The sequence below is a fragment of the Podarcis tiliguerta genome (assembly GCF_965153285.1).
Source record: "Podarcis tiliguerta genome assembly, chromosome: 5".
Lineage (NCBI taxonomy): Eukaryota > Metazoa > Chordata > Lepidosauria > Squamata > Lacertidae > Podarcis > Podarcis tiliguerta.
The window spans coordinates 51,188,123-51,204,249 of NC_139538.1; the positions used below are offsets into that span (position 1 = coordinate 51,188,123).

Consider the following 16,127-nt stretch of genomic DNA (forward strand, 5'->3'; position numbering starts at 1 on the left):
AGGGAAACAGCTAAGCAGACAGGTTGGTTAAAACACCTATGGGAGTTCAGGGACAGGGCAAAGAAGCCAGGGTAGTCAACCCTCCTCTTTTTGAGTTCATACATATCCCAACTTCCCAGGTGATAAAGCCCAACAACAACAGTTATGAAGGTAGAAAGCCAAATGATGCATGAGGGCAATAGACCACAGAATGTCCCATGTATCTACTGCCAACTGGGTGTAGACAGAATGCCCCATCTGCCTACTGGGTGCCTGGTGTATTCTTGGTACAAAAATCACCTGGATCTCAGGGAAACGATTTTGCTCTCTCAAGATGAAGATCGCTGTCCTACAGAAGCAGAAATGGGAGAAAGGTTTATGAACAAAGCCTTTAAAAATGTGATAGCAGAGTCTCATTTGGATGACTTTGACCAGTTCTGAGGGCCACACCTCCAAAAGAATATTGTTGAGCTGGGAAAGGTTCAGGAAAGGGAAAACAAAAGGTTCAGGGGCTGGAGCAAATCCCTTATGAGGAAAGGTTACACATTTGGAGCTACATAGTTTTGGGGGGGAAAGAGTAAGTTGGTGGACACAATTTAGAAGTGTGTATAATAGTGCATGTTGTGGAAAAAATGAACTGAGGTAAGTTCTTCTTCCTCTCTTGTAATACTAGAACTAAGGGCCATCTAATGAAGCTGAACACTGGAAGATTCAGAACAGACAAAAGGAAGTACTTCTCCACACACCACATAGCTAAAGTACAGAATTGACTCCCACAGGCTATAGTGATGCTGACCAATGAACAGCTTTATAAGGGGATTAGTCCAATTCATGGAGGACAAAGCTATCAATGACTGCTAGTCACAATGGCTATATGTTACCTCGAGTATCACAGACAATGCATCTGATTACCAGTCACAGTGGAACAGTGGGGAGGTGCTATTTGCCTCATGTGGGCTTTCCATAGGCATCTAGCTGACCACTGAGAGAAACAGGAAGCTAGACCATTGGTATGATGCAGGAAAGCTATTCTTATATTCTTAACTCATTCATGCTAGAATATGAACCTGGTGTGCTAGCAGAAGCCAGCTCAAAGGCTCCCACTAAAATGGGGCTTCCCTCATACACTCCTTCGTTGTTGTTGTTGTTTAGTCGTGTCTGACTCTTCGTGACCCCATGGACCAGAGCACGCCAGGCATTCCTGTCTTCCACTGCCTCCCGCAGTTTGGTCAAACTCATGCTGGTAGCTTCGAGAACACTGTCCAACCATCTCGTCCTCTGTCATCCCCTTCTCCTTGTGCCCTCCATCTTTCCCAACATCAGGGTCTTTTCCAGGGAGTCTTCTCTTCTCATGAGGGGCCAAAGTATTGGAGCCTCATCTTCAGGATCTGTCCTTCCAGTGAGCCCTCAGGGCTGATTTCCTTCAGAATGGATCGGTTTGATCTTCTTGCAGTCCATGGGACTCTCAAGAGTCTCCTCCAACACCATAAATCAAAAGCATCAATTCTTTGGTGATCAGCCTTCTTTATGGTCCAGCTCTCACTTCCATACTTCCATATATTCCATACACTCCCTCATACATTCCCCCAAATCTTCTCCAGAACAATGCATGGGAGAAAGAGAGGGTTGAACATTACATCTGGCAAGCCGAAATGATTGTTCTGATGGAATGATCCTAATAGCATGGTGTTGAATTCTTGTCTGTGCCTTTCAATTTACAGGCTGGTTAATCCAATTAAATGCTCCCGGATCTATTTGCCAGCCCCTCACCTCCCCGTTCTTGGTTATCACTAGGGCTCCAATAAGACCAAAACAATTGCAGAACAGTGCCCGCAATACTCATCTCCTGTAGATGGTTCTGGTGGAAACCATGGGCAATGGTACCAAAAGCCAATGAGAGATCTAGTAAGAACAACAAGATCTCACTCCCACTGTCCCTCTCCCAACAGAGATCATGCTTCAAGGCAACCAAGGCAGATTCAGTCCTGAACCCGAGTCTGAACCCAGGTAGGTATATGCTTAATGCATTAAATGGCAGATTGTTTTCTGAATCCGCATGAAAATTAGTATGCAAATACATATTAAGATACATAGAGCTAGTATGGTGCAGTGTTTAGAGTGCTTTACTGGGACATGAAAGACCAGGATTTAAATCTCAAAACATCCATGAAGCTCACTGCATGACCTTGCGCCAGTCACTGTCTCTTATGTCTAACCTACCTCACAGGCACATTATGAAGATGAATGGTAAGGGGAAAACTTTATAGCCACACTGAGTCCATTGGAGGAGAGGTAGAACAAAAATACTAAATATATTATTACAAAATACATGTTTTAAATGCATGCATATTATTTCATTGTATACATTTCTATATGTATTTCACTCTAAATTACATATATCAACATATTTTGATGCATTTTTGAGCTGAGAACTATATTGCAAAGTTCAGAGAAGTTTAAAATCTGAAGGAGAATTGTCCTTAGTCCAGGAGTTGCACTGGAATTCTGCATTGGAATCCACACAGAAATGAAATTCTTCAAACATCCCCACATGCAAGAAGATTTTTTTTTTTTTTACATTTTATTACTGAGATCTTTCCCAGTCGCTAATCTTGAACTTGGCTTCAGTTAGGCACTTTTGGATGCCAGCCATATAATTATTTAACTGATGACTAGATCAAAAACATGCTTTAGCTCACGAGAGTAAAGCATTCCTTCCAGCATCTCAAAATGAAAGGGAGCACTCCTGCAATCCTAGTCCTCCTTTAGTCCATACAGATGGACAAAGTACCTCAGGCTAAGCCCTCTCACTCCAAGATAGTTGGGTCATCTATCATCCTGCCAAGGGCTAAGGAGAATGTTATTACACATCAGGAGCAGATGCATGGAGAAATGAACGGGGAAAGATCATCTGCATCCACTCTGCCTTCTGCCACTCACACCCATTTCTTTAAGCAGTTCAGAAAGCAGTGAGTTCTCCAGCTTTGACGGATAGCTTTTAACTTGAGGTGTGATGGACAAGAGCAGCTTCTTTGTAAAAACAACAACAACTAGCCGTTTTAGAAAGTTCCTTACAGTTTTGCACAGATGCCGAGGCAGCTTACAAACCGTTTCAACTGCTCAGTTGGGATAATCCACGCACTTCATTTGCAAAACCTCTCTCTAAAACCCAGCAAAAACAAACAAGATTCACTGTAGTTCCATTTAAGAAATCTATCTAACATCAGCAGACCACACAATTCCAACTGACATCAGTGTCAAATATCTTGAGTAGTTGTTGCAAAATTGAACCATTTCCACAGTGAGCGAATCAACTTTCTTCCTTTGACTCTCATGAAACTGTGTGCTCCATTTCCCGGCAAGTTTTCCTTTCAACAGCTGTATCGATTCAACTGCACATGATAAATTCCATACAAAAGAATGCATGTTGGAGATCAAATGGGAATCCCCAACCAGTTACATTACCTTTCAAGCGCCAACGCTGACTGTGGGTGGAACTCTAAGTGAACATCTGAGACAATGCTTCCAGCCGCTCCCAACTTTGTTCTTGATTATCTGCCCAGCCAAACTTGGGTTTTTGGTTCTCAGAAATTCAGCAACATGCTCTATTGATAAAAGACTTCTATGATCCTGATTCCCTTCTTCCAGCATTCTTGCCATAATATCATATTTTTCAACTTGATATCCCCAAGAGTAAGGCATGGTTTCAAAAGCCCCAGGAATGGGCTGCTTAACTTAGGATATTGCCTCCAGATCTGTTACTGAATTGTAGCAACATTTGCTCTGTATATTTCTTGGAAGCACCCAGCTGTAGACTTTAACTCTCGAAGAATAGCAAAAGAAAAGATGCAGCTCTCAAAAACCACCTAAACAACCTTATTATCACAATATTACACAACAAGCTTTTAAGTACTTTTCTATATAGTTACTTCTGCAAAATTGGTTTTGTTATTGTTGAAGCGTTTATTATTACGCATTTATTTTAATTTGTATACTATGATTGAAGATGTGGCTTTTTAATAAAGCTTTGGCTGATTAAATAACTTTTGGCTTGGTTTAGGTTGAGTTTTAGTGTCTGCTGGAATTATTCATTTGCGTGTTATTTTACTGGAATTAGTTTGAAATGTTCTTTGTTTTATATTGCATTATTATGTAATATGTTAGCCACCTTGCATTTCCATGAAATGTAAGTGGGATAGAAATTGTCTGAATGAATGAATAAGTGATACTTTGGGAATAGTTAAAGTAACTCTATATTTTATGATGAAATATTAGTTAGAAAATAATCTTTGTTATGTGGGGATGCTCTAATTTATTTGGTGTTTGTTGGCCCCTTTGACAAATATGAAATCTGTATAATATGCTTATGCTCTCTCTTTTTGTTATTATTATTTTGTTATATCATTATATTGTATTCAACTTTGGGGGATTTTTTGTTTTTCTAAATTTTTTACTTATCTGAAAATTAAGTAATTTTTTAAGAAAACAAACAAACCACATTCTGTTATGCAAAATTCTCATCAATAACTATGAAAATATAAAGCACAAGTAGAATTTTGGTAGATGTAGGTTTGTCTATTGTTTTATTAATTCTATACCATCCCTATTTTCTTCTTATTATGTGGTCATGGGAAGTTTCAAAAGCTGTTTTTTGTTTTGTTTTCGTTAAGGGCATTGCTGAAGAGAAAACAGTTAGACAATTGTCGGTGCCTGTGAAGCTACGTCGTTTGAAATCCATCCCTCTTTATTTCAGCATCCACTTTACCCGGCAAAAGCTGGCATGGAACTTAATGAAACATCTACAAATGTAATGTGGAACTTGAAAGATTAAGATCAACAGGTTTGCCTTCACACAGAGTAAGCTCTTTATATATATAAAGAAATCCAGCGAAGAGAGAGCATTATCTCAGAATGGTTGGTGAGATTTACTATGGTTTTGACTTTCTAATCAAGGATACATGTCGCTTTCAGACACATCGATTTTCCCTACAAATCTCTCATATTTAGAGGTCCTTCTATCAATGAGCACGATGAGGCTTGTATATATCACGACTGGTCTGCGTCATACGTTTTACCAGTTGCTTCTCCCCAAAAACATTTGTAAACATCATTTGCCTTTTATGTGAAGTGCTAATGTGTAACCTTCTTGCATTTCATTGGGTGGACAATGATAGGGTTGCTATTATTATTTATTAAATTTATAGCACTCACCTTCCTCCAAAATTGCCCAGGACATACATTTCTTATGCCAGCATAAGAGTGGAATAATAAGGTTATCATGTTTTAGCAATGCCATTATGACATCAAACCTTTAAGTTGACGGGAGTCCTGCACCTTTGTTAACTATGTTCAATGGGAAGAAGCAGATTGCACAGGGACCTACTTACCATATCAGCATAAATTTAAGAAAGAAAAATAGCTATCCTTATTAGAGAGGGATGCAACCTGTTAAAAATACCTCCACGTGTTAAGTTTACCTTGTGGAGCCTGAATTTTCTTTTCTCTCCCTAGCATGGGCCTTGACTCTCTTTCCTGCTTCAGCTCCAGGAGGTATCTTCCTTGATCTTCTTGTTGCACCTTCCATTTTCCATTGTATATTTCACACTTCTCTCTTCCTCACTAAAAAGACGAATTGGTTTTTCTCACATAGCATCCTACAGCAAAGCTTCTCATCCCAAGGCAAAATGTAAAATTCATTCCTGGAGAGTCCTTGGGTTCTCCAAGCATGCCTCATGTCAACTGCATGATTGGAATTGAAGACCATCTCTATATGACCTTAGAGTTTTCACTGGCAAAAGGATGGCTGCATTTGTGTTGCTGAAGGATTTTATCACTGTCTGGGGTCATTGTGGTGCTTGTAAATGTAGTTGCTGCTCTCCTAGCCATGGTGTTCTTAGTTAATTACATTTCTATCTCGCCTTTTCTCCAAGGAGTTAAAAGTGGCATGCGTTGTTCTCCCATGACACGTCTTATCCTATGGGAAGCCTGTGATGTAGGTAATTGAGAAAAGATAGCTGGTCTAAGGTCACTGAGTGAGCTTCATGGCTGGCTGGAGACACTTTTAAGAACTCATCCACACTGGCTTAGCTCCTACTGACCACAGCTCCTAGCAATCTGTAGTGGAGGCAGAACTGTAGACTTTTTCTTGGTAGTGTGCTTGCCTCTTATGGGTGGAAGACACAATTAGGCAGCATTGGCATGGCATAACCATAGTTGTCATCTGTTGATTGGGGCCTTCAGTATGTAGCTAATATGGAATGGAGCCAGGATGACTCTTTTGATTGTTTCTTGTTGATAACATTGTTTGGGACTCTGTAGGAGTGGCCACATCTATTGGTACGATCACTCTCTTTTCAACTTGCATTCTTGTACTTTTGGTGTTGCTGCTGCACAGGATATCACCTAATAAAAATGATCTAAGCACTGGCCATTTTAGCTGGACTCCTGCTTCTTCTGTTCTATCTTCCACCACACTATGAGCTGAAAGCAGTGTGTGTGTGTCTAAAACCATGCCTTGGATTCTCTAAAAATTTGAAATTGCAAGAATTTGTGTGTTATAATCCATTAACTGTTGAAATGGCACAAATCCCCTTTAATTGAATAAATTTGCTGAAAAGCTTCATTGATGTAATGGTTTTATAAGTCATTTAACTAGAAAAGATTTTGCTCTTTAAGCCAGCTGTAACTTGCCCTGAGCATTGTATGAATTCTTCAGCGGAACAGATAGCTTTTTTATTTGGTTGAACGTGATGTTCAGTAGTTTTGTTTATCAATGTAGAAAAACATGTCTCAACACAGTCGGTACTGTACTTCTGTCTTCATGAAAACCATCCTTCTGTCTACCATACTAATAATCCAGATAGATTGAAATTTACCAAACTGTAGTCCTAAAATCCATATCTAACTGAAACTGAAATACTTTTTGACGCCTCCTAAACATGGAAGCTGAAGTAATATATTATGCATGTGTGTGTCTAGATATATAAAATAAACATTCTATTGCTTATGGTTGAGGTTTTTATGTAATAACGTAGATAAAACCATCAAGAAGGGTGACATTCTAATTAACCCTAGGTTTTGGGATAGCTCCAAGTTTGCAGTTTTCTTTCAGCCTATTTGCACCAGGTGTCTAACAGAGGCCCTGCGTCTGGGCAGAACCAAATGTTACAAGGAACAATGAGCAGCCTTTCTTTAATGTCATGTTTTAAGACTTAGCCCTTTCCTGGACAGGAGCCTGCCCCATTCCTTGCATGGAGACGCTCTGGCAAAGTGGCATTAGTTTGTTGGTAACATTAGATCTGCAATACAGTGAAACGTTTGGCTGGCAAAACAAATCCAAGATCCAAGCTACATGAGCCATGGGAGATCTGTGATAAGCTCTTGCAATGTCCTTAATTCTCCGTAAAATATCAGCCATGGGGCATATTAATTAGAGCACTGGTTTGGGTGTCTACCCATTCATTTTTCAGTTTACATCATGGCTGCTACTGCTCTAGGCACTATAAACTGTGGCATATTAATGACACACACAACATGGGCAATTTAAATAGGGGAAGCAGCCTAAGGAAAATGGGATATTTGCCCCTCAACTTGGCTTCTGGGGAGCAGCAGGAAAGGGCTGTTATCTTCATGCTTCACTTACGGACTGCCTCTTTTGGACACTGTGTAGAGTTGCCATATGTCCTCTTTTTCCAGGACACGTCCTCTTTTTCATGGGTAGAGTTGGCAAAGCGATCCATAGTTAAAAGTAGAAGTTGGCAAATGTGCCCTCTTTTTTGCTGTTCAAAATATGGCAACCCTACCTACAGGAAACAGAATACTAAACTAGCTGGACCTTTGGTCTGATCTGGAAGGACCATCCTTGTTTTCCAAGCTATGCGCAAGAAATATGTTCTTCTAATGTGAAGGCTTTTAAAGAGAAGATTTGCAAAGGCTTTTCCTGCTTGTTGATATGCCTGTTCATCACTTTATGTACTCCTTGTTGGAGCAAAAAAGTTTCTAACAAATTGTATTTCGGAAGAATTAGGAATGAAATTATGCATGATCTTGTTCACAAACTATTTTGAAAGTATTCAGGCATGCTCTCTCTCTCTCTCTCTCACACACACACACACACACACAAACTATGCTCTCTAGGTGAATTTTAATAACTAGCTGCTTGTTAATTGTGCTGTTTTAATGGTAAAATCTCACCACCACAGAATAGCAGGACTGATAACTGATCAGCTCCACATCTGGTTAAAGCAGATTTCTGCTTTGTCTTTTCTATCTTGCTATGGAGCTAATACATTGACTTAACCAAAGAGCAAGGAGAACACAGGTTTTTCTAATGCTATTGTTCACTCTCTTGTATAAATGGCATGATATTCATTAATGAGACCCTTTGAAGTTACCTCTAAAGGTGTCCTGGGGAGTCAATTTTCAAGGAATTCCTAATGGAAACCGCAGATATCTGAGAATGAGGCCCACATCACCTTAACAAGGCCTGCATGAATCATTTAGAGGAGGAGGTGACATGACACATTGCAGTGTTTTTCCTTGTTAAAGCTATTGGCACCAAGCGACAGGCACCTACGCAGGGCAACAATAGAAGCAATCTGGTCTGCCACAGTCAGCCTGTGACACCAGATTTCTTAAGACGTTCCCTGCTGATATTGGTTAGTTTAATCCCTAAAGATTTATAAAAGTGTCCTAGAGACCTAGAAAATGGAGGCGACAGCAGGCTGAAGCAATACATTTGCCCCTGACATATGTCTTACAGACAACCCCTTAGTTACTAACCCATCTGCTAAACTTCCTAACATTTGTCATTGTCTTGCACTGGAAATCAGAGCTCCACACAGATCTCTTCCTCTCACCCCACAACTGAGCTGAACTATATTTAAGATTTGTTTCAGGGTGTTGTCCGAACGGGGTCTCCTTAACCCTTAAGCTGTCTCCTTAACCACAATCTGTAACACAATCTGTGCTGAGCTACAAAATAGGAGGACTGGGGAGGAGTCACCCAGCAGCAACCCTCTTCCCGTGAGCCAGTGCACTTACGCTAAGCCGTCAATTACCTTAACATTCAATGGGAACACGGGCCTTCATTCTATTTGTAGTTGGTCCTGTTTTTATTGTGGTTTTATTTCTTAGATGATTTATTTTATCATCTGTGTTTTTGCTGTCCCGAGCTCCTTTGGAAAGAAAAGTGGGGCACCAATTTAATAATGAATGAGCAAAAACATTTTTCTTGAGCCACTTTTTCAACTGAAATTTCCAGGCAGGATTAAAAAAAAGAAGACGACAACACAGATTTAGGCATGGAGGATGAGCAGTTGGGTACAATCCTGCTCATGATTATCTACACTGGCTACATGGGAAGCAGGTGCATTTCCAAGCACAATTTAAAGCACAGGTTACTATCCTGTTTTGAACCAGGTTCTCTAAAGGAATGCTTGCAAATGTACAAGTCTTCCTAGGCTTTAACATCAGCCACAGGTGTAACTACATTCCCATTTCCCCCCTCCCAAAATCTTCTCCAGAAGGTGCCCCAACCCACCCCTAAAGCTGATTTTGAGGGCACATAGGGATCAGAGGTGGGGGAAATTCCATTAGCAGAATTCTGGGCAGAATGGGAGCACTGGATACCACCTTGTGGACCAAACCTTCTTGTGTTGAACAGATTAAGTCTGAAGGGGGCTCCTGTGCATGTTTGCTTGAATGCAAGAAGCCTCCAAGTGATTGGGGAACCTGCTTTATCAAGGCTTCTGATCACAAAAGGTTCTACTATTATTATTCTGCCCATGTTCAAGTGAATTCTGCCCATGTTCAAGTGAATTATGTTCCCTTTGCATAAGAAAGTCAAGGTGGGGTGGGTGTGAGGGGATGCTGGGGCCAGCAACCCATATCTCCTACCTGGGTTGATAATTCTACTGCCCAGATAATTCAGAAAAACAGTCTGCGTTGACACTATCCGTACTTTTCTGCACTAAGTTTCCTTTCTAACTTCCTGGTTTACAATTCCTTCACCCCGAATGCGAATGAAAACATATGCTGTAAATAAATGTGTTTGCCTTTAAGATGCCAGAATACTTTTTCTTTGCTGGAGGACACTAACATGGGCAACTCTCCAGGAATATAAAGGTAAAAGACCTCTGGACGGTTAAGTCCAGTCAAAGGTGACTATGGGGTTGCGGAGCTCATCTTGCTTTCACTCCAGGGGAGCTGGCGTTTGTCCGAGACAGCTTTCCAGGTCATGTGGCCAGCATGACTAAACTGCTTCTGGCGCAACGGGATATCATGATGGAAACCAGAGTGTGCGGAAACGGCATTTACCTTCCCTCCACAGTGGTATCTATTTATCTACTTGCACTGGTATGCTTTCAAACTGTTAGGTTGGCAGGGGCTGGGATAGAACAATGGGAACTCACCCTGACCTGGGGATTCGAACCGCCAACCTTCTGATTGGCAAGCCCAAGAGGCTCAGTGGTTTAGACCACAGCAAATGTCTTTTTTTTTGAAAACATGACACCAGAAAATTCAGGGCTGGTGTAGGCTACAGTTGAACTTACCACATCCATCACATTATTAATGCAACTGAAACACACACTGCAAGGAACAACAGAAGATCTACTGCTTAAAATTAACTGAAGCAACTTGCTTACTTCATGACTACTCTTTTTATTTTCTTACAAAATTGCTGCTTTTATCTATTTTTAATGTTTATGATTGAGAAGCTAAGTACAGTGGTACCTTGGTTTACGAACTTAATCTGTTCCAGAAGTCCGTTCTTAAACCAAAGTGTTCTTAAACCAAGGTGTGCTTTCCCATACCAGCAGGGGACTCAATTTACTAATGGAACACACTCAAGAAGTGAAACATGTGCTTATTCCAAGGCAAAGTTCACAAACCAAAACACCTACTTCCGGGTTTGCAGCTTTCTTAATCCAAGTTATTCATAAACTAAGCTGTTCTTAAACCAAAGTACCACTGTACAAGTATCACTCTCAAAATTCCCAGACAATTTATGCCACCCATTTGCATCACTGATCATCAAACTTGTGTTAGTTAATTTTTCACAATATATTACACACCTTGAAGTGGATTTTAAATCCTTGCTAAACTGAATATTTTAGAATGAATAGACAAATGGCTGTGGTTATGGAGTGCACAGTAGCATTTTATTGATGTCTGACATGCAACAATAACTGGAGTGAATCTCTAAAATTAAGATTACAATTTTGATCAAATAAAACATGTTCAAGTTTACAAAAGCAATCAAAATGATAGTTCATGCATTTCATCGTTCTATATATACAGGTGTCACATAAGATGTGACTTTTAATTTTGGAAGGGGAAAATGCGTACAAATGATTAGTCATTGCACAAAAACAAAGGAACCCTCTTTTATCCAAGACATGCGCATATCTTTTGTATAGTTGTTGTAAGTCTCTAGTACAGCATCTTATCGTACTAAATACAGTTGCAACCAATTCAGAATAGAATGTGCTGTATTTGCTGCAGATTCCCGTAACATAGAAATGCTCTTCAGACATAACTCATGTGAAAAGGGACATGTACAAATGGCTGTGGGGATATGCATGTGGTCCCACCCCATTGCTGCACACAAATTTATCTGTACTGTAAGCCCTGGAAGAACAGTTTGTAAAGTCACACGAGGAGCCGCCATGAATAAAGAAGGTTCTCTGCTGCAGATGTCACAGCTGAGCTCCCGATAGCAGGTAACAACTGAAGAGGCCTATATTCTACAGGACTAAGTGATGGCCAACAATGCTGCTGGCAGAGGTACCTTAATTGATAGATATCAATCTGAGAATCTTCACCAAAGAAGTCAATCGGTTAAAGTGCTGTAACTGTTGCATAATACTGCTGGTAATGGTACCTAGATTTAGAGTCAATTTGGACACGCATAAATGGGGATGTCAGAATGCAAGTCATACTGCTGCACAACCTGCTTCTCCTGCTCAGCCCTTAGAACGCCTGGGAGAAAAATATTTTAACAAATAGAACCCACAACAGACTTGTTCATCTATCAGTGCTGTAATCCTTCGTTAGTTGCTTGGGAGCAAAGAATTTTGACACACAACAAACATATTTTAAGATACATACATTTTCAATTCTTCCACTTCTTCAGCTTTTAAGGACGCACGGAGCTCAGCTTGTGGGGAAACCCTTAGCCTAAGTTACATTTTTAAAAAATATATAGTTGTAAATAATGTTCCACTGCAGCAGTAAATATATTTTAAGACATACGTTTCCTTTTTAATTGAACGAAGAGCTTGGGGTGGGAGGTGGGAATAACGGTTCGTTAAAATGCTTAATTGAGGATATGACCCCATTCATAAAGCGCTCAAATACAAGGCAAGGTTTTAACAACTGGAACATTACAACTAGCCCTTGATTTACAGCAAACAACAATAGATGTAGCTAAGCATCATCTACATTCATTGGAAAGTGGCAATCAAGTTCAACATAAACATTTAAAATACAGCAGTGAAAAGTAATATAACACTAAACATTCTTTCTGGTAGTAACTTTTCACTTGATAGCTACAACCCTAAGAATGGCCTTCATATACTTTACAAGAAATGCTAGCCATTCTGCTCTTAGGCGGTGCAATTTGAAAAGGAATAAAGTACGATTGAAATAAAGCCAAAAAGCCCTTCATGCTAATTTTTCACAAGACAGAGAATAGAAGGATGGTAAAAATGTGGGCATTCCCAATACTGTCCATCTTGGTGATGAACTGTACGTGGCATGAAAGGGTGGGTTTTGAAGCTCCTAAAACAACTCAGCAGAAATTGCTTAATGCTACAGGTAAATAAAAAAAATATTGGGGGGCAGTGTTTTGTTATAAAATGAATATTGTATATAGTTTAAATAGAAACATAGAATCTGAAGACATACAAATACTGGAGTGTGCTCTCACCAAAGTTATTCTCAGGCCAGAGTTGCCTTGCGAATTGCCAAGGTGGTACAGGAACAACCACCCTCCTTTCATAAGCAGCCTCTCCTAATTTCTGCTTATAGCTGAACCTTGGTCATTGCTTCTAGAAGCATATATTTGTACAGGACAGTCCTGTGCCTACCCTATGATTTCTGTGACAGTGTAGCTCAGAATTGCTCAGAGAATATGGATCAGTATTCAAAGTTATATTTCCAGTAGTCACTTTTTGTCACAAATTATGAAGAGGTTTTGTTGCTTAGAAACACTGTATTTTTCTGCTTTAACTATAATAATTTTACGAATGTATTTGCCATTGTTTCTGATATTTGCACTTAAATATTGGAAATACAAAGGTGCTTGAATTCACTTATAGATCAGATTGAAAGCACACAACAACCCTTCACAAAATGTTAACTAAAGTTCTTGTTAACTCTGTGTATGAGAAAAGCTCTATAGTCAAACAGTTTGATCTTTCACATTAAGATGTCTAACAGAAGTAATTCGAAAGGTGATTGAAAATAAAAGAGTTAATAATTAACATGAGTTCAGAATTCTGTGGTTTATACTCTTCTGTTGTAGCTGAGGAATGCTCATTGAGGACACATAATGAACTGGGATATAATGGAAGTTCAAGTTAAACATCAGTGGCCCTGTAATTTCCAGTATCATGGATGGTAGTCATTAAGTATGGTACTTTGGATCTGCAAGCTTTAAGTGAGCAATGGAATTTTAAAATACATTCTGGTATAAATGATGATGGTAAAGCATCTGTTTCAAACACAGTAGTTAACCTTAAAACACAAAAATAGCTTAGAATATGTATCCTTTGGTATTCATCTAAAGTGAAAGTACACAGATTTACAGAGAAAGATCTTCATGTTCTTCTAAGACACAGTACCAACATTTAGAGTTACTCATGTATTAGGAATGACAAAATTGCTATAGGAAAGTGGAAATGAATCTGTCCATGGCACAATATTCTGCTTAATGTGGCTGAGGATATTCAATATTAGAAACACTCCCCTTTCCATCATCTTCTGAGGACAGCTCTGCCCTATTATTTTAGTTAGAAGAATGTTTTGATTAAGGAAAGGTTCTTGACCTGGTAACAACAAAAAATTAGAGCTATTTCAATTAGTATTCTTTATCAGTCTAAAAGGAGGGGGAAACCCTCTTTACGTCTATGCTTGAGAAATGTAGATTACAAGCAAGAAAAATGAAAATCTCAAAAGAAAAAGAAACCTTCTTCTTAACACTTCATGTACCTTATGTTTAAACCTATATTTCACTTCATGTTAGCAAACATTCTGTTTAAGGTTTTGTATAAAGCAAATTAAAACAATGCAAAGTTTTTATTACTTGTATAGCAAACTATCTTTCTCTTCATGGCAGTGCTTCCCATTAGAATTGCATTTTGCTACTTTGCAACAGGCACACAACACTATACACAAATGTCACCTAGTCAAGAGACATGCTTAACCAAATACATCTGTCACTCTTAAGTGAATGTCAATATTTGATTTGGACACAGAATATAGTACTTAAGAAAAGAACAACAACTCCCCATTTTAAAAAGCACTCTCCTAGATTGGGAAACACAAGCGAGCACACAATTTTCATTTCCCAAATTTGGCAAAAGCCAAGGAAAGATGTAAATGCTGATGTGTCCATCAGCATTATCGCCCATAATTCATAGAAACTTTCAGAAAATGAGGTATTCATTCATCACTTTCCTATGCTTTCTTTACTTAATGCATATTTGCATGCCATATCCTCATATTTAGTATCCATACCAATTTTAATAAATTGCTACTTGCCATTTCAAAAGCCCCTGACTCTTATTGGGCACAAATGCTTCAAATACATTCCATTCAGGAACCACTGCTGTCAGCATCCTTATGTAAAAACACATGACACTTCCTCACTGATAAATCTCTACTGGTGATTCCTGGTCATAAAATGCTAACAATAAAATCTCACATCTTCGGATTTTCCTTCGTGTTTAGAGCTGCAAAACACATCCCGCTTGTGCGCATACACATAGACAGCATGCTGTAACATCAAAGAGACTGAGTGAAGTGCAAAATAAATATTCAAGTATGTGTCTGGGATTGTATAGCTCATAGTGGTATACAAGTTACTACAAAATTTAAAAACAAAACAAAAGACGCCTGCATGTAAATGTTAAGAGGAATGTTTCATAGCAAATGGAATTTAAATCTTAATTTTCCAAAAAGCGCTATGCAGCTCGTGTGGGTTGCCAGTTTTGACAATACTAATCAGTATTTGGAGTAAAACTCTCTCAGGATGTAAAGAATTAAAAAGGGAAGCAAAGATATCAAAACACTGAAATAAGCAGTCCACCTTATTGAAGAAATACCATCGGGTGTTGGCACTGGCTTAGCTTTTTGAAAATTTGCCAGCTCGCCGAGAAGGTTCATATGGCACTCGGAGAATACTAGGAGTTTCTTCCATTACTCGCACAAGAAGATTGTCAATATAGTCCTCAAGTTCACGAATATGGGTGTCCTTCTTCTTCAGCTGTTCTTTATGTTTCACTAATTCTTGTAAGACCTCTTCGTGTGTAAGGTTACGATACCCTGCAGCAGCATCAAAAGGATTTGCATCCTAGAATAAAGAGAGGTGGGGTTTTTTTGAGGGGGGACATTACAGAACTTCAAACATCACATTAATACCAGTACTAGTACTAGAAGAGAGGATGTGAATCGGAAACCACATATAGCAACTCCTTCCCCCTTTGACATACTATCTGACTAGCACAATAACAGCCTATTTACATAAAGAAGAGCAGAGAAAAGCAGCTGTGGTACCTTGAACAAGCTGTTTATCTGGTTCAGCTAATGCACAGCTAGATGATTCATCAAGTCTATGTATACCTTGTAAATGCATTTTTACAATGCTCAAAAATTCATGCTGGCTTAAAACTGTAATATGCCAAATTCTTTAAAAGATGTGAAAAGTATAGTCAAATCTTGTCTAACCTGACTCCTCCACCCAGTCATTAAATACTGGACTGTAATACATCAGGCACTGATGCTGTGTAACTCTCATCTTCATGGAACAGGAGGATAACACCCAGTGGGTCACAAACTTCATGAATTAGTGAGCAGATTGCTGTAACAGAATCCCAGATTCTTAATACCTTACGAATCATTATACAAAGAAATGCTGAAAGAGC

At 39.2% G+C, this 16,127-nt stretch overlaps 1 protein-coding gene and 1 long non-coding RNA gene across 2 annotated transcripts in view; one reads left to right on the forward strand and one right to left on the reverse strand.

Annotated features, from left to right (window-relative positions):
• Window positions 1-6,192: 6,192 nt before the first annotated feature.
• On the forward strand, window positions 6,193-13,231 carry LOC310677948. Its single transcript, XR_014511530.1, has 2 exons — window positions 6,193-10,706; window positions 10,960-13,231. It is a non-coding gene; the product is annotated as an uncharacterized lncRNA (long non-coding RNA).
• RAB11FIP2 (RAB11 family interacting protein 2) overlaps window positions 11,120-16,127 on the reverse strand; it is a 32,910-nt gene continuing 27,902 nt past the window's right edge. Inside the window, exon 5 of the mRNA XM_083441167.1 lies at window positions 11,120-15,556. Coding sequence (XP_083297293.1) covers window positions 15,329-15,556 — 228 coding nt within the window. The 3' untranslated portion in view covers window positions 11,120-15,328. The remainder of the gene's footprint in view (window positions 15,557-16,127) is intronic.